This window comes from Myotis davidii, unplaced genomic scaffold (assembly GCF_000327345.1).
Source record: "Myotis davidii unplaced genomic scaffold, ASM32734v1 scaffold107, whole genome shotgun sequence".
Taxonomy (NCBI): Eukaryota; Metazoa; Chordata; class Mammalia; order Chiroptera; family Vespertilionidae; genus Myotis; species Myotis davidii.
Genome location: NW_006383012.1, coordinates 4,820,867 through 4,839,048, shown reverse-complemented (window position 1 = coordinate 4,839,048; position 18,182 = coordinate 4,820,867). Strand labels below are relative to the sequence as shown.

Below are 18,182 nucleotides of genomic sequence, written 5' to 3'. Positions count from 1 at the left end.
CTCTCATTTCCAATTTTGAATTTTAATAGCATCCCTCAATTAAAAGGCCTGGCTGGCAGGCATATGTGATTCAGCTAGCCCCTCACTCCCATAATGACCAGCAGGACACTTCAAAGATGCAGTTCAGTCTCTGCTTCCTGTTTGGACTGGAAAGGGCAGGGTTTTTCATCAAAACCACAGAGTATTGTAAAAAAAATGAGGAAGCTCTCTGTTCTGATGTGAGATGATTTCCAGTAAGTAGTGTGAAGCGTGGAATTAAACAAATTTGCTGCCTTTGGGGGGAAATGAGGAGGAAATAAATAGATGTTAGCAGTACTAATGTTACTGTGTATCATTCAAAGTGGGTACCTGTGTCATGCGGGGCCAGGAGCAGGACAGCAGGAAGAAATGGGAAAAAGAATTTTGACTGTATGCCTGTCAGTACATGTGAGTAAGTTCATTATTCAATAATAAATTTATTATTAATAGCTAAAGATCACTTGCAGCAAATAGATTTCGAGATCTGACCTATTTAGAAGATTACGGGATTTTTATGCTAATTGTTGAAAGGGCTCCATTTTTCTTCCCACTTTGGTTTTAACCATCTCCCCAGCTTTCAAACTTCTTACTCTTCTATGTGTCAATAACAACATTAATAGTTATAATAAATATCATTATGCCCTACCTTGGTGGTGGCGAACCTATGATACTTTTGACACGCGAACTCATTTCTTTGGTTGATTTTTCTTTGTTAAATGGCATATAAATATATAAAATAAATATCAAAAATGTAAGTCTTTGTTTTACTATGGTTGCAAAGATCAAAAAATTTCTATATGTGACATGGCACCAGAGTTAAGTTAGGGTTTTTCAAAATGCTGACACGCCGAGCTCAAAAGGTTCGCCACCACTGCCCTACCCTATCAAACACCACTCTCCACCTGGATGCAGCCTTTGGGGCTCTTGGCTCTTGGCCCGAAGGTCAAGGGAGATGTGCCTTGAGGGGCACACACTGTGGAAGGTGCCCCAGGGCAGCATCGAGGTGTATCCAGGGCCATGTATGAGGTTCACAACCTTCCATGAAACCTACAAGGTCGAGCTGAACATTCAATCGAAATTACCAACACAACCAAAATGTGTCCGCGGCACAGCTGTGGTGGAGCTGTAGCTCACCATCAGCCCAGTCAGGGGAGGAAAGATGGGTGATCCCCGTGGCAGCAGCTCATAAAGTTACCGTCTGTCTGGAAATCAACTGCCAGAGCCAAGCAGATCATCAGATAAACAACGCCCACTGGACAGGAGTTAACAGCCGCAAGGGCTCCAAAGAGCTTGCGCTAATTAACCAGCCAACGGCAGGAAGACAGCTACAGTCCACAGGGGCGGGAGGCCGGGGAGGGAACTCGAAGGGTAGTAAGAAGCTTTCAAAGATCCAGATTAGGAACTTCTTCGGCTGGCGATCATCCCCCAGAGATAAGATTTTCTAAAAGTGGCTGTTCTTGTCCCACTTTCATATAAGGCCTTTCCGGCAGAGGAAAGAGGCTGCAACATGTGAGAACACAGCCCCTAACAGGTGGGCACGCCGAGTTTCTTTTAAGTCCGGATCAATGGAAACCAGTCTTTCTCCTAAATCTGATAAATGGAGGATTCACTTCAGGTAGCTCCCTAAATCCCTAGGATCAAGTCTCGTTAACATTGGTGTGATGCTTTATGCTTGACAAAGTGTGTTACTGATCATTCGTCCATTCACTCTGCAAAATCCAGACCAGAGACATAAGAACACTCAGCAAAAAAAAGCCGGCCAGGGTATTCTTAGGCCACATTCTCTCTCTTGCCATTCTACCTCCTTCTCCCTTTGCTAATTCTCTGCTGATAAAACTGCCCATTACCTGGACCTTTTTTTTTTTTTTTTTTTTTAACATTGTGAAGACTTTGGCCAAGATTATTATGTTGACAAGAAATACACCCAGCCAGGGTCCTTGTCTTAGAACCTGCTGTTAAGTGTAAGGCTCATGATAACCCGGACCAGTGAATTAAAAGTTCTAAATCCTCTTAAAGGCTCATGTGTTCCACAATTGGCTACAGATTTTACAGCAAATCTGGCCAGAATATCACTGTGCTTAGGGCCAGATAAGCAAGACTGTAACAACTAGGAGAGCCTGGAAGAATGACTTAGTAAATGTAAGTGTGCGCAATCGGGCGGTCAATAGGAAGCAGGCTGGGTCACTGCGCTGCTTCCTGGCCATCCTCACTGTCTCTTGGTGTTGTGTTTCCTCACCAGCCCGGGCCAGTCCCGGTATCTCCGTTCCCCAGGTGTGTTCAAAGAGGCTCAGATCGCTGCCGGGAACACAGATAACGCCAGCGTCGATGATCAGGAAGGAACTGGAATTATCCGAACTTCTCAGGGACAGAGCCAGTATGTGAAGCCTCAAATTTCACAGTGCGAGGCCAACGCAGTCATTTCGACAAAGTCAAGAGGCCAAAAATGACAACCCACGCTCAGTGGTTATTTAATATAAAAAAGACCTCCTGGAGGAGTCTATGGCAGCTCCTACCAGAAAGCACCAGCGGATTATAAAACTGTCGGCTTACTTTGCAAAGAAGCGGAAAAAAATCTCAGAAAAGTGCCCGCTGAACTTTCGTAATCCGCTCCGGGCGAGAGTGTAATTTTCCCCATGGCCGGAGTGGATAAGTACAGGTTCTAGCCTCTTACAGATCCCTCAGCCTGCTCGGAACGTGAATTACAGCTTTCTATATTTGGAAGGGGCTAGCCAGAGGCATGCAAAGCCCATGAACAGAATTCCCAGGAGCTCTGTGTGTGTGCAGGCATTCATCAGCACGAGAATAAACACCCTCCCAGCACACATTTCCCCTGGGCCGGTTCATTCGGAACCAGAGCTCTGCTTTTCGTAGCTGCTTTGTCTAAATATTTTTGCGATGATTCACTCATGGCTGCCACATTTCCACAGAGGGCATCCCCAACACTCCTGACACTCCCAGGCACAGAGCGAGACCGAGAGGAGAGGAGAGGAAAGGAAAGGGGCAGGGCGATACCTCGGGTCTCCATCCGAAAGCACCCCACTGGGCATCAGTGCCAGGCTTCGCCCTGCGATGACAGGCAGCAAGTTTCCCTCTTCTCTGTAATAATAAAAACTGAACATGCCTGGAGCTCAGCCGGAGACAGAGGCTGGCGTAGCCGGCCGGACCCTGAAGGCCTGCGACTGAATCAGCAGTGAGCTGTCCGCTGGAGTTTTCCATAGGACCATTCACGCTGGGGCTGGGAGAGTCACCCTGGCCTCCCCCTTCTCTGCTGACCAGCAGAAATGCCCAGGCTCCATTCACCCTGCAGCATCCTCCCCACCCAGCGACAGCTCCCCAGGGACAAAGAGACTTTGCGTGTGCATGAGGTCCAAAGGAAAAAAGACCCACGTTCCCTCTAAGGGGCAGTCAGTAGCTCCATCTTTTAGAGCCAAAAGCTGGAAATAGCAGGGGAATGAATGGCTAAGCCAGGGACCGAGAATTAGACTAAAATCCTACCCAGCTATGCAAAGTGGTGAGCACACACAGGCAGGCAACCCACGGAAGGGCCAAATCTACCAAAAGTGGCAAAACAGCCCAGGCAGGAAGTTTGCAAAATATGTGAAATGGATAGGTAAGTAAATGAACAGAATCAGGGTGTGAGTTTATGGCAAACCAAACAGTTCAGACTCATTAGGCCATTTTTTTCCTTCTAAAGGCACTCAAGGTAGTAATACAAATAACAAAAAGGCTGGAGTAGATACCAGATCTGTCAATTTTCAATGAGGCACATAAATGTTCAATGGTTTTGAATGAAGTCAGTGATCCCAGGAGTTATTATCGTTTCCCATCTCACCTCTCCAAGGGCAAAGGCGAAAATGTGAACTCATAAAAACCAAACACTTATTAAGCAAAAGGCTCGGGTAAGCTTCTCTCCATTTCCTGGTTCAGGGTCACAGTGGGTGCAAAGTGCGAGGCTTACAACACCTGTGACCCTGGGCAGACCTCCTAATCATTTCCATGCGCAGGTCCCTGACCGACCGAGAGAGGACACCGGCTCAGTGCATTTTTCCCTGAAGCCCAGTTTGCACAAATACCCTGGGAAACAAAGTCAGTTTAATACAGGCTAGGGGTAAAAAAGATTCCTTCCCCTAAATGCACCCCTCCATGTTTTCCTCTTCCCCTTGAAAAATGAGCAGAGGAGACCCCTGACGGTAAAAATTGATCAAGGGCTTAAAAAAATCACTCAGGGGAAATAAAGAACGGAATTCTCTTTGCATCACCTATAACCGAGTGGAAGATGCAGTGAGGCCTGCATGATGGCTGCAGGCCCCAGAATTCAGGACAGTTAACACACTTCAGTCCTCATTCTTACACAACCACCTCATCCGTCTTTGGTCTTTGTCCCTTTCATCTGAGCAGAACGCACACGCACCATCACAGATGCTGGCCGGGCACACAGCCCTCAGGCTCCAGCAGCCACCTCCTGGCTGGAACACGCAAGGCCATTATGCACACTTTTAATGTGCATAATTGAGAAGCCACAGGTCTTATTTCCCTAGTACTTTCCTAGTCCTAGATTGAATTCTATACTAAGAGTGCTTTAAAATTTCTATTACTAGGAAAACCTCATTTACCTCCCTTCCTCATTTTTTTTCTTTTAACCTTAGAGCTTGTTTTTCCCCCTTTAGAAGAGCCAGGACCTAGAACAACTGGAGGTAGTCTATGCATTTGGTACGTTTACACAGCCTCAAAGTTCTCGACCCTGTGACCGTGTTTCAGATGGGTGGCTCCCTGCTCCTGAGACATGCACTTGACCTTCTCTACCAGAAAGCTCACTGCCAAGCCCTGTGGGAACAGTGGTCCCTACCCCTCCCTCGGCTGTAGTGAAGCAGAAAGGGAGCAGTTTCAATAAAGAATTAAGTTTCTTGGGTAGAAGAAAAAACCGCTCTGCGGGTGGATTAACAGGGCTGAACAGTTCGATGGCTCTGCAGTTGGGGGTGGCACTTGATGTAAGGGGGTGGGGACCCTGGACTCCCAAGTTAGGCCTGGGTCTCGGGCCTGTTCCTGCTGGGTGACTATGAGTGGAGCACTTCACTTCTCTGGTCTTAACTTTCCTTGATCTTTATAGAAGATAGATGGATAAATTACCTTTTAAGGAGTCTTCCGATTTTAACATTACGCTGCTAGCGGTTCCTCCCTCAACAGGAATTCAGCAAGCTGACAGTTACTTTAATTCTCACAACAATCCAGTGGCTGGGTGTTCACATCCCTATTTTGCTGATGAGGAAACTGAGGCTCAGAAAGGTCAAAGGACTCGCCATCGTCCCTCAACTGGCGAGTGAGAGGCAGGGCCAGGATCTGAACCCGGGTTGTTCGACTCCACTCCACTACTGATCCTCATTTAGGTGGTATAGTCCCTGCTTCAAATGCAGCACTAAATCTTTATCACTCTTTCTATACAAATTTGGGAGACAGGCATCCAGTATTCTGGAGTCCGGATCTGAAGGCTTCATTTGCTAAAAAGTAACCCGCCTCGCTATGTTTCCATGTTCCTTTCCTCTTAGGGGGCCCAGATACGGCCTCATTCAATCGACGGTTGTGATTGAATGACTTTCACTTAACATGGAACGTATTTTTCTGGAATGAATTAAGGTCTGCGTTCTTTGTTTTTCTTTCCCCCTCCAATTCTAAAGCACTGCTTTTTCTAAAACACTTTTTTCTTCCCTTTCCAGATGGAAAGGCAGGCCACCTGAGTCTTTCTTACAATTACACAAATAACACATTTTTTATAGGGACCTGTTTACATCATAACACTCACTGGGGGAGAAACCCAAGTTGCCCTGCCAAGGAAGAATTACGACCAAGTGGCATTTATTAAACACTCCGGGAGGACAAAGGCTGCAAGGACAAAGGCTGGAAGGCATAGATGACACAGAGGAGAAAGCTCGCGGGATCTGAGCCAGTGCCTCAAAAAATAGGGAGTTTATCAAGTTCTGAAAGATGGGCCGGTTCTGCCCTCTTCACTCAGGGCCAGACGGTAAACAATCCCCCGGGCAGGGACACACAGGCTCCACAGGCCCCGGGGGAATTCGAGAGGGAGTGGAATCTGTTTGCTACTTTAAAAAATGTTACTTTAATACCGACCTTGAGCAGAGCTCAGAAAGGAATCTGACTTCACTGCAGACATGTTCCTGGGCAGGGCCATCTGCTAGGACGCCCAGCTGCTCAACCAGGGCTTGGGCGTGTACCTGCAATGGCTCCTAGTGGTGCGCCAGGACCAAGCTCACCCATCTGAGGCCTCCACCCACTCTCCCAGGACCTGTGCTGTGTTTTCCCAGGCCCTGGCAGGCAGCCCCTTCTAGTCCCCTGATAACCAACTGCTTTTTCTCTGACACTTCAAGTCCCAACTCCTCCTCTCCCCAGCCTCCCACAGCTCCCTCTCAGTGCCCTACCATCCAGCGATTAGTTATTTTTTGGTATTAACTGTTTTCTGTAGCCGTGCTCAGGCGATAAGAACCCAAGTTTATATCATTATAAACTCAGGGACATCGTTAAGTTGGGTGGCAGGTAATCTGTGCTAGGTGTTAGGGTCACCTTTACATGAAAAGGAGCCCTCTTCACGTTCACAGATGACACTAGGTTTTGGTCCATAAACTAGGGCTCATAATGAATGTCGACTGTGCACATAAGGTATTTCTTTTTCTTTTTAAATATATTTTTATTGATTTCAGAAAGGAAGGGAGAGGGAGAGATAGAAACAGATGAGAGAGAATCATTGATTGGCTGCCTCTTGACCGGAACTGTATCTGGAACTCCTCAGTCCTCAGGCCGATGCTCTATTCACTGACCAAAACTGGTGAGGGTCATAAGGTATTTCTTCTAAACCATTTTTTAAAAGCCCAACAATTTACTAATTTTAAATTAATATTTAGAGGTTTTTCCTTTGTGGTTTTATGTGTTTTCCAAATGTTCTTCAATAATCAGAAAAATTAAAAACAATTTTAATAAATTTTTGTTCTTACATGAACCTAAGGAACAGGCTGGATTTTATTCAAGCCCCAATGGAATGGAAATAAAATGATGCTGCTGTGCCATCTAGTGGCAATGAGACAAAAAAGCCAGCATGGGACTGAACTACCTACCCCAGGCCAGCGAGTGCCCTCCAGGCTCTGGGAGAAAAGGAGGCTTCTTTCCAGTTCCCAGAATCCTTGGTCTCCAGGGCAGGGTGGGTAGGCAGTCTGTCCTCAATTACAGATGGCTATTGGGTGTTACTGCTCCCTAAAATGCCTTACAGAACAGCAATTCTGAGGCCTTGGAGAAAGGTGCTGGGGATGGGATGGAAGGAAGAAGGGGCCTGCATCAGCTGCAGGGAGCACCCTGATTATTCCCAAAGATAGCATCGCCGTTGAGCCTAAGTCCCATGAGAGCAAGGCAAACACCTGTTCAAGGAGGTAAACACAGCACTGGGCTTTGTGCCCTCTCCTCCCTCCTTCCCTTCCCATCATCCATCTAAGAATTAGAATCCATCCATCCATCCACCCTTCCATCCATCCACCCATCCATCATCCATCTCTCCAAGAATTAGAATTCACGATGGCTTTCATGAGGTTATCAAATAACACATTTATTAATAGAACATAAATGGTATCAGACCTTCAATGATGGAAAGCAAGTCTTGGGTGGCTGAACAGTTTGATAAGGAGAACTGGCTTTGCCCACTAAATTACACAGCAGACATTTCCCATAAACGAATAAACTCCATTTGTAGCAACAAGGTCTTAACAAAAAGAATATTTTTTTAAAGCATATGGTCTAAAAGCATTTTCCAAGAAGAAAAAACAAGGATACTAACAAATGTTCGTTAATGCTTTTTAAACTAACGTATCTCTGTTGAGGGTTTGGGCTAGACAAGTTGCTTCTAAGGAAAAGAGGAACAGGGTTGATTAACGGGTATTAGAGAAGTTTTGATAAAGCCTCTTTAGTGTTTGTCCCAGAAACTGAAAATATAAGTGTCTCTAAGGGCTGAATAACAATTCTTTGAAAGTCAGGTAATTCCCAATTCTTAATTTTCAAAACAACTGAAGAAGGACCTAAATGAGTTGTCATTTTTTGACACAGAACTTGGAAGGAATTCAAAGAAGTAATGACATCAGTTGAACAAAACTCCTGCCCACCCCATGCATTTATTCATGGCTCCTCAGAGCTAAAAATAAAAAAAAATAGGAAAAAGATGATACTAAATATCTTTCTTTCTAGCGATAAGTACTATTTGTCCACTTATTCATAAGCTAACTTTTAAGGCCAACCCATTCCATTACAGGTTGCAATTTCAACACAATTTCCACTTAGCAATTACTTTGGTGACTAACAACTTAACAATGTGGATGAATAAAAGGGATTCTATGGGAAGTAATTTCACAGGGTGATCAGATCATAAATTCCAAACTGGGCAGGTCACGGTGGGTAATCACGCCCCAGGCCTATCACTTTTTTGTTTTTAATAATTTTGTATTTTTTCAATTATAGTTGATATACCATATTGCATTCCTTTCAGGTGTACAATATAGTGATTAGACATTTATACAACTTATGAAAAGATCACCCCAATAAGGTTAGAACCCACCTGGCACTATACACAGTTACTATAATATTATTGACTGTATTGAACTTTACCCCTGTGACCATTTTTATAACTGGCAATTTGCACATCTTAACTCGTTCCCCTTTTTTACTCATTCCCCAAACACCCCTCCCACATACCATATGATCTCATTTAGATGTGGAATCTAAAAAAACAAAGGAACAAACAAAACAGAAACAAATTCATAGATACAGAGATTCTGGGCTTCACTTTCAGTCTGTGTGTGTCTTTCGATATGAAGCAAGTCTAGTGGAATTGCTGAGAGATTCTGTATCTATGAATTTGTTTCTGTTTTGTTTGTTCCTTTGTTTTTTTAGATTCCACATCTAAATGAGATCATATGGTAAGTGTCTTTCTCGGTCTGACTTATTTCACTTAGCATAACACCCTCTAGATTCATCCATGTATTGCTGATGGCAAGCTTCCATTCTTTTATTATGGCTGAGTAATACTTCCATTGTATATACGTACCACATCTTCTTTATCCACTTGCCTATCGATGGAAATGTAGGTTTCCATATCTTGGCTATTGTAAATAAAGCTGCAATGAACATAGGATGCACATGTCTTTTCAAATGAGTGTTTTGGGTTTCTTCAGATAAATACCCCAAAGTGGAATTGCTGAGTGTTTGTTTTAAAATCTACTTATCTGGTATAAGTATTGCTAGCTCAGCTTTTTTTTTTTTTTTTCATTTCATTTTCATGAACTATCTTTCTCCACCACTTCACTCTCAGTCTGTGTGTGTCTTTCGATATGAAGCAAGTCTAGTGGAATTGCTGAGTGTTTGTTTTAAAATCTACTTGTCAGGTATAAGTATTGCTAACTCAGCTTTTTTTTTCCATTTTCATTTTCATGAACTATCTTTCTCCACCACCTCACTTTCAGTCTGTGTGTCTTTCGATATGAAGCGAGTCTCATGTAGGCAGCATAAGTATGAGGTGTGTTTTCTTACCCACTCAGGCACCCTATCTTTTGATTGGAGCATAAATTCCATTTACATTTATAGTAATTATTGACAGGTATGTAGTTATTGCCATTTTATTATACATATTTTCTTCTTAACCCCTTCCCCGGCAGAAACGTGTATACTCGTTTTCACAAAATGTTCTTTTTCAGTCGTTGACGAGTATACTAAGAAAATATGGTAAAAAAATATGGTTTATAGGAAGACGAGTTACAAACTGTTTTCATAACCAGCATCAAAAATACTATATAGAACCAAAATAAAAAAATTAGTCTGAAAAAGAAACGTTTTTAACAAAAAAATTGTTGGGGAAGGGGTTAAAGAAGACCCTTTAACATTTCTTATAATACTAGCCTGGTGGCCAAGGTCAGCTGAGGCCTGTGCCCGGAGTCACTTGGTCGGAGCTACAAAGTGATCTGCGGTTGGTAGCTGCCTGTGCTGGGTTTGTAGGCACCTGAGAGAGGCTATGCTGCCAACCGAGGCCAGCTACTACTGGTGCCAAGTTTGGGGCCACTTGGCAAGAGGTACAGGGCATGCTGAAGTAGACACTGCCTGTTTGGGTACTTTTCAGAGATTTTTACGGAAGTCCTCAGCACAGGCTCAGGTCAGCCGCTTGTGAAGAAAAGCAGTGGAAAGAGGTTCAGGCCTGTGAATGAATTGGAGGGGGAGCGAGACCAGTGTTACCCTGGCTAACAGAGACTCAGACAAGCAAGCTGGGTGGGAGAGGGCTCAACAAAGAAACAATGGTGCCTGCCCTGCCCCAGAGAGCTGCCAGTCTCGACCACAGCCAGGTAATTCAGTTCCTCCAGGTATGTCCTTGTGCTTTCGAGCTACTGTCCCTACTCTGGGGCCTTTTCAAGGATGCCTGGGATTTGAGCAGCCCTCCGTCTCACCCAGAATCTCCACTGATTTTCACAGCCAGATGATGTGGGGACTCCTCTTCCTGCACTGGTGATCCAGGCTGGGGAGCCCCGTGTAGGGCTGGGAGCCCTCGCCCCTCAAGGGGGACCTTCTAGCCAAGTTATCCTGCTAATTCTTCACCACCACACATACCAGTAGGTGTGGGACCAGCTGGTTCCGGGTCTCTGCCCCACCTACCAGTTCAATGTGGCTTCTTCTTTATATCCTTAATTGTAGGACTTCTGTTCAGCTAGATTTCAGGTGGTTCTGAATGATAGTTGTTTGTAGTTGAGGTGTAATTTTGATGTGGTTGTGGGAGGTTCAGAGTATCACATCTACCTTAACCATCACCTTGACTGGAAGTCTCCAGGCCTGTGACTTCCTTAATTTTAAGCCAGACCTTCCATTGTTCTTGTGTATCTAAGTTAACGCACCTTTGAAATGCCAGAAGTAATACCCCTTGGAGGGGGTATTAACCCTCAAGAGAGCACATAACGTTAACTGTCCATAATCTAATCCTTGCCTTGCTTTCTCCCACCTCCATGTATTTCCTTCCTTAATGTCAAATGCAGAAGAGAAACTGAAAAACTGTTATTCTCCAGAGCATTTGAGATCTTGCTCCCTGGCATCAGTCATCAATTTGCCCCAAATGAACTTATAAAAATTATCCACAGGTTTGGACATTTCTTATGTTGACAATAATGCTAATGATTTATCAACATTTATTTGTTTAGATCAACTGTGAATTCATAGCTGGAACAGTAACTTAATCCACGAGAAATTAATAGTATGAATTTAGATTCCACTGGATAGGTTTAAAGGAGTTATTTTTAAATGTCAATATTTACAATACACTATTCATTTTCATAGTTTCTGGAAAGTACATCAAAAGACTCATATGCTAAGACTCATAAAATGATTATTACTTGATTTCTGTTCCTCTTTCACTTTGAAACCAATCTGCTTAACCCAAATACTCAAGAGTTGGAAAACTGAAATATTACATTTTTGTAACTATTTTGACAAGAAATTTAGGTATCATCTTAAAAATGTATGAGGGGGATGTGTAGCCTGACATTATTTGGTAGGGTGGGGTCTGTAAGCAAAAACATTCGAAAGCCACTGCTCTATTGGGCTTATAATAGTTTAGCCTGGACCAACTGACCATATATATGCCTTTAAAATTTTCAGGAGCTGGAACTTTATTTTTTGGCCATTTCATTGGGTGTTCTTGACCCTAAATGGCAGCCAGTAAATGCCAATGGAATTCAGGTCCAGGATGCTAGGGTCTTCCCACTTTTCTGAGTTTTATCTGGGATGGTATGACCCGAAGCTCTCCAGGATGTTTCAGGGAGCCAGGCTGCCCCTCCTCACCAGCTCTTCCCATCCTGAGTGCTGCCTGGGAGCCCCCCTAACCTCAACTATAATCCTCCACCTCCCGCCCCCGCCCCGGCTGTCTCTCCCAGGTGGGCTTGGCTTAGGAGCTATCAAGAAGTCTGATGCTTCTGACCCACAGACTGCTCCCGTCTCTTTCAGGAAGCCCCACTCACCCGCCCCCGCTGAGACCAGGGTTAAGGTGAGGTCTGAGGCTCCCTCCACGTTTCTAGCCCTACTTCTAAATGGGAAGCAGAGCGGAGCCATGAAATGGGTGGGTGAACCTGGCACCACCTGGGTTCTAATCTCAGCTCTTCCATTTTTAACTGTCTTCAGAAAGGCAAGCTATTAGACCTCTTAGCACCTCAGTTTTCCTACCCATTAAATGGTGATAGCAATACAACCATTTCCTGGGGTTATAAGGACTGCATGCAATACTGAGCTGGCGTACAAGAGTTTAATACACAAAGTGATTATTATTAATATTAAATGTGAGATTGAGAATTTACAAGTAAACTCAGTCAGGGAAAAAGTGGGACTCAGTAGACAGGACGCTGCCCTTTCAGTGGAGCGCCTCTGAAGGCACAGGGTGGGGGTGAGCCCAGGTTCTATGCCCAATGACTGTGGCTGCAAGTCACCTCTGGCCAGTGTAGCCCCTCAATCCTGGGCAGCTCCCACCCAGACACACAGCCTCTGGGCAGGAGACTCCATGGCTTGCTTTTCTCCCACACCTGGGGTTGTCCCAGCAACACAGGAGTACACGGGGGAACCTAGTCACAGAGCCAGCAGGACCCTGTGCAAACCTCCCCTGCACAGCGTAAACCCTCTCCCCTGAGTATCCCCCTCCCCGTGGGTGGGTGGAAAAAGCAGAGAAGCGGCCCAGGCCCCTGATTAATCCAGCCAGGAAGGAACTTACCTCTGGATTAAGGACCTAACGGTGGACCGATCTGGCTTAGCATCAATTGCATCTTCGCTTGCTGACTCCCCAGCTCCCTGGTCCCTGACAGAGTTTTGATCGACAGAGTTTTGATCGTCTGCCATCTGGGAGGAGAAAAACAAAACAGAAAATTGGTATCCAGTGTGAGGTTTTTAAATAACGCTCAGTCAGTGACGAGGTTTTTACTGAAGCTTAGAGCTAAGCACTCATGCACACGGAGGCTCCTGGGCTGCGCTCCTGCCCCATCAATTCATTCAAATGCCTGAATGCTAACTCTATTCCATGCATTGTTCCAGAGACGGTACACAGTGGGGAAGAGCACCAAGTCCTTGTCCTCAGGGAGCTTCTACTAGTAATCCAGCATCCATGATTTTGTTCAGTGTTCCTTGTGTAAGAGAAGCTGTGGAAGGGACGTTAAGGTTTTTAACAAGAAACTCCCCTGAATTCCTGACAGGTGATAAGGTGCTTATCCTTTGCCAGGTATCGCTCAAACCCAGTTCAAAAAAAGGAGCAACCTGCAGTATAAAACTCTCTTTCTGCTTCACAGGATTTCCCATGGTTTTCCCAGAACAGATTTCCTCAAATCTGTCTGGTGCTCGATCGTTTTTAAGAGATCCCTAGAATATACAATTTCAAATTTAACCCCACTCCTTTGACTTTAAGGCCCTTCAAACTATGGCCCGCCACCAGTTTTTGTAAGTAAAGTTTTATTGGAACACAGCCATACCATTCACTGATGATCTGTCTGTGGCTGCTTTTCCCACCACAATCAGAGTTGAGCAATTGTGGCAAGAGATAATATGGCCCGTAAGCCGAAAATATTCACTACCTGGCCCTTTACAAAATAGGTGCACTGACTCCTGACCTAGGAAAACTATCAGCCGATAAGATCTCCTACTCACCTACCACTCCCTCTAAGAAGTAAAAATAACAATATAAGAATAGAAATTCACATTTAATGTTGTTTTAGCAGCATTATCTCTTTTTTTAAATACTGCCAATAAACGCTGTTAGGTCAGTTTTTTGATAATTGCTTTTTTAAAAAAATATTTTTTGATTGATTTTAGAGAGAGGAAGGGAGAGAGAGAGGGAGGGAGGAGAGAGGAGAGAGAGATCCATTTGTTGTTCCACTTAAGCATTCATCGGTTGATTCTTGTATGTGCCCTGACCGGGGATCAAACCCGCAACCTTGGTATATCAGCACGATACTCTAACCAACTGAGCTACCTGGACAGAGCAATAATTGCCTTTTGACAGATGAGAAAGCTGAGTCTGAGAAAGGCTAATAACTTGTCCCAGGCCACATAACTAGTAAATAGTAGGAATCAGACCTTTAACCAGCAACAGGCACTCCGGAGACCACCCCTCACCATTTAGCTCCCAGCTCCCTTGGGCACACTCTGCTGATCTCAGGTTCTGTCTGGACTCAGGGTTGGTTCTCTTTCTAGAAGTCAGCACCCACATGGTTGCTGGATAAACCCTCTTTGCCCAGCTGGCTACTTCTCAATCTTCAGAATTCAGCGTAAATGGCACCTCTGCAGAAATGTCCTCCTGGATTACTCCTATCCCACCAGCCTCCATTCCACCCTCCCCGCCACCCCCACCCCAATTCCTATTCCCTTTACAGCCCTGCGTTTGTCCTTTTTTTTTGCACTCTGCTTACTGCTTGGCTCAAACACGACAATGTAAGTTCATCACGGCACAGGCTCCTGGCACACAGAGGTGCTTCCTAAATAAACATGAATTGAATGATAATCTGGGAGGAGAGTTTGCTAGAAGTGATGCAGCTGGTCGGAAGCAGAGCCTGCTTTCGAGTCCTTTGCCCTAAATCAAGTCCCGTTTCCTTCCCCGTGAAGGGATCGGCTCTCCAGAACGAAGGCACCCCTCCTCCAGGACCCTAAGTCTACTCGCCTCCGTCTCTGAGCGACTGCACAGAGCACAACACGATCGGCAGATGCACGTCTGCATTTCTGCTGGGCTCACTCGGGATGTTTGCCAGATGAGGAAGCTGAGGCTGAGGACGGTTAATAACTTGACATTGATTTGGCAGAACGTACTGTGTCCCAGAGCACAAGTAATGCCTTTTGGAAGGTGGGGGGAAGGAATCCAGCTTAGGGGGACGTGTCCAAGATGGCAAAGCACACCTAGCGGCCTGGAGCTCTACGTGGCATTATCATGTCACGTTCCAGCTTCCCTTAGGGCTGAGCTGGACAGTGAGGAGAGATGGAGGGGGAGTCCGCCCAGATCTCTACAATGACCTTGAGAAGTCAGATGGCCATGCTGTTTCTCAACACATCACGAAGGCCCCCCACCACCAACGTGTTTCCAGTTCAGAGGCAGTTAGATTTTTCAGATCAGGACTCAAAAAATGTTTCTCGAAATCAAGAGATAAAACCCTATCCTCAGAGAGAAGGGTTAATCCGGGTGCACAGAGGTGCTCAATAGTTTTTATTTCATTTCCTTCATACAGACTTAATTACCTTTCAATGTGGCTTGGTATTTAGCAAAGCACTGAAATATTTTCAAAATGAGCAAGTTCAAGTTATGCACGATCCATCAGAAAAAGACACTAACTTCACCATGTGGTGTATAAGCCTTGAGCCTTTTGATATCGCTAATCTTAGAGGCTGGATCTAGGCTGTATGATGATAAAACGATGTGACCACTGTATTAAAAAAAACAAAAAACAAACAAAAAAAGAACGCTTAGCAAAATGGCTCCATTGAAAGGCAAACACTTAACATGTTGGCACGGCTGAGAAGACTCATCGCTGACTGTGTACTCGATGTCTCATGCGCCAGGTTGCGTGCTAGGACATGGGGATATACTTTAGAGCACAGACGTGGTCCTGTCTTGTTGGGGAAAAGGCATCGTTCCCGTAACAGGAAGCCGCAAATGTGGGGGTGCTGTTGGGTGTGTGCGTACCAGAGGGGCTGACTAAGCCTCAGAGGAATTGGAGAAGGTCTCAGCGGAGGAAATGTCTGGCCAGAGATCTGAGAAGGGTAAGAAGGGAGAAGTGAGCAGGCAGAGAAAACTGCACACTCATGGAACATCTGACATGCATCATCAAAGGAGAAGCATGGCTCATGCTCCTTCCCGGACACTTGGAGGGGGCTTTGGGCTTAGCTACAGAGTGGTGACCTTCAGGCTGGTTTCCATAGCTCAGTAATGGGAATTTTCCAAAGATTTTCCTCCAAACACTGTGCCAGAGGGTGTTCGGTAGGAAATCTACAGCATCTTTCTGGGTTAATGCTGAACAGTCTGGGAGGGTAAGGGGGGGGGGGGGAGTAGCAAACATTCCTTCTAACAACCTGCTGGAGTGTATGTCTAAAACAAGCCAGCGTGGTGGACTTGGCCTTTGTAAGTCTGCAAGCCTAAACATTCAGTGACTTTCTGATGCCTGTGATGCTGGGCTTGATTTCTGAGTGAAACCAAGTTCACCGAGGGCAAGGGCAGTGACCGAGTGGGGTGCCTGACCCCAGTCACATCATTTCAGTGAAGCCAAGTCTTGGTGTTCACCCCTTATTTCCATGTGTCCACACAGCCCACCATGAAAATCCAGGCTTATCTCAGCTCTCCGGTCTCTGCTGCGGGCACACCTGGCCTTCCTTGTCTGATGTGTCCCCTGCTTGGGGCTCAGGCTCAAAGAGCCGTCATCATGGGATACTGCATGTTCAACTGTTAAATACATCTACCTTCTCTTAAATTAATTCCTGTACAATATACACAGAGCATTAAGTGTGTACATCTACAGGCACTCTAGGTTAATTATTACTCTTATCTATTATGAGTCAAGCTATTTGCAGACCAAGAGCTTATCTTAATGATCCTTTCTTTGGCTCCAGTTACAGAAAAGAGCCAGATACACGGCAGGCACACAATACATTATTTCTTTATAAATGCTGTAACGGAAAGGCACCTAAAACTTTTAAATTCTTCAGTGTCCCAAATAAACTGTGGGTACAAGACACACAACAGAACTAAAGGGGCCCAGGGAGGGCCGCAGAGAGCCCAGTCAGGGTAAACAGAAGACCAGGGGCTGAATCAGCTCCTCCACCTATTAGCCATAGGACCTTGAGCAAAGAAAGGACTCAGTTTTCTCATCTGTAAAGTGGGCAAACAACAATGCCTCCGTCACGGGTGGCTGTCGGCTGATAGAAACAATGCAAGTAAAGTGCAACGCACAGCGAAGCACATTCTAAATGCTCAATCAATATTCCCTATTATCACCACGGCCTGAGCTACTCAAGACCAAGGTACCCTTCGACTATCAATCTTCACTGGTATTTTAAAATTACATCCATATGTTAAGCAGCTTTTATGGAAACAAAACTAAAACCCTCCAGTGATTATGTCCACGCACGCTTCGTTGGCGACTGGTACACATCTGGCAGGAAATCACTTTTTTTTAATGGGGGGGAGGGGTGCAGGTGCTTCCTCCAAAAAATAAAAAAAATGACATAATACATCTTACACCCCATTCTTGGCCCCAATGAAGACAATCTTTCGGAAAGACTCAAAGAGAAGCAGCTCTGAGGGCCTCCACCTCTTCTCCCGCACTGGAGAAGGAAGTGGCTCAGGTAGTGACCGCGCTGTCACCTGATGCTCAGGCACTGAAGGGAGACTGGAGCCTTCGCCTGTATTGCACCTGCCTAAAGCCACACAGCTAAGAAGGCAGAAGCAGTCTGTGAATCTAGGAAACACCTGCCTATCAAGGAGGAAGGCCAGGCTGTGTAGATCCTTCCAGAGGAAACAGCCTTAAAGAAAAAGTTAGGGCCCAGCTGCCAGCCAGCCCAGACGTTCAATCTAAGCCGAGGAAAAGACTTGGGCATAACTCACACACAACCACCCAGAGGTAATTTTACTGCCCCATAAATGGATAACTTGAATACAACGGTTTAAGGTTACCAGGTGCCTGACAGCCCTGCCTTTTTTCACTTCCTCAAGGCATCTTCAAGGCACAAGGGCACCCCAACAATGATGACAGCTCACGTGTAGCATACTCAGCCTCGCTGGAGGCACTGCTATGCACCCTAATCAGCTCCTCCCATCCTCGCTGCAACCTTTAGCCTGGGCTCATCATCATTCCCATTGAACCCAGAGGCCAAGGCCCCACGGCTGGCAAGCAGGGAGGCGGGGACTGGAACCTCCAGCCCCAGTGACTCCGGAGCCCTGCTGTCAACCCTGCGAAAACCGCTCCTTCCCTTCTAAACCCACCTCTCCTTTCGCCAAACTGACTAGTACCGGGTGACGCCAGCCCGCTGGCTAGGAGGGAAAGGAGACCAAGCAAATCCAAGCGAGCGATGCTGGGGGCGCGGACAGCCCTCTCCCCGAAGTTGCAGCGCAAGCGGTCGGGCCCCCAGCGCAC

At 45.7% G+C, this 18,182-nt stretch overlaps 1 protein-coding gene across 3 annotated transcripts in view; it reads right to left on the bottom strand.

Moving 5' to 3' along the window:
* The window catches only part of CASP7 (caspase 7), a 26,459-nt gene that overhangs the window by 7,530 nt on the left and 747 nt on the right, over positions 1-18,182 (bottom strand). For 2 of the 3 annotated variants that reach the window (XM_006778730.2, XM_006778729.2), the window contains exon 2: positions 12,794-12,918. In XM_006778730.2, the coding sequence (XP_006778793.1) occupies positions 12,794-12,918 (125 nt within the window). Of the gene's footprint in view, positions 1-12,793; positions 12,919-18,058; positions 18,154-18,182 lie in introns of those variants that run through there. The other variant, XM_015557996.1, reaches the window with a different exon arrangement.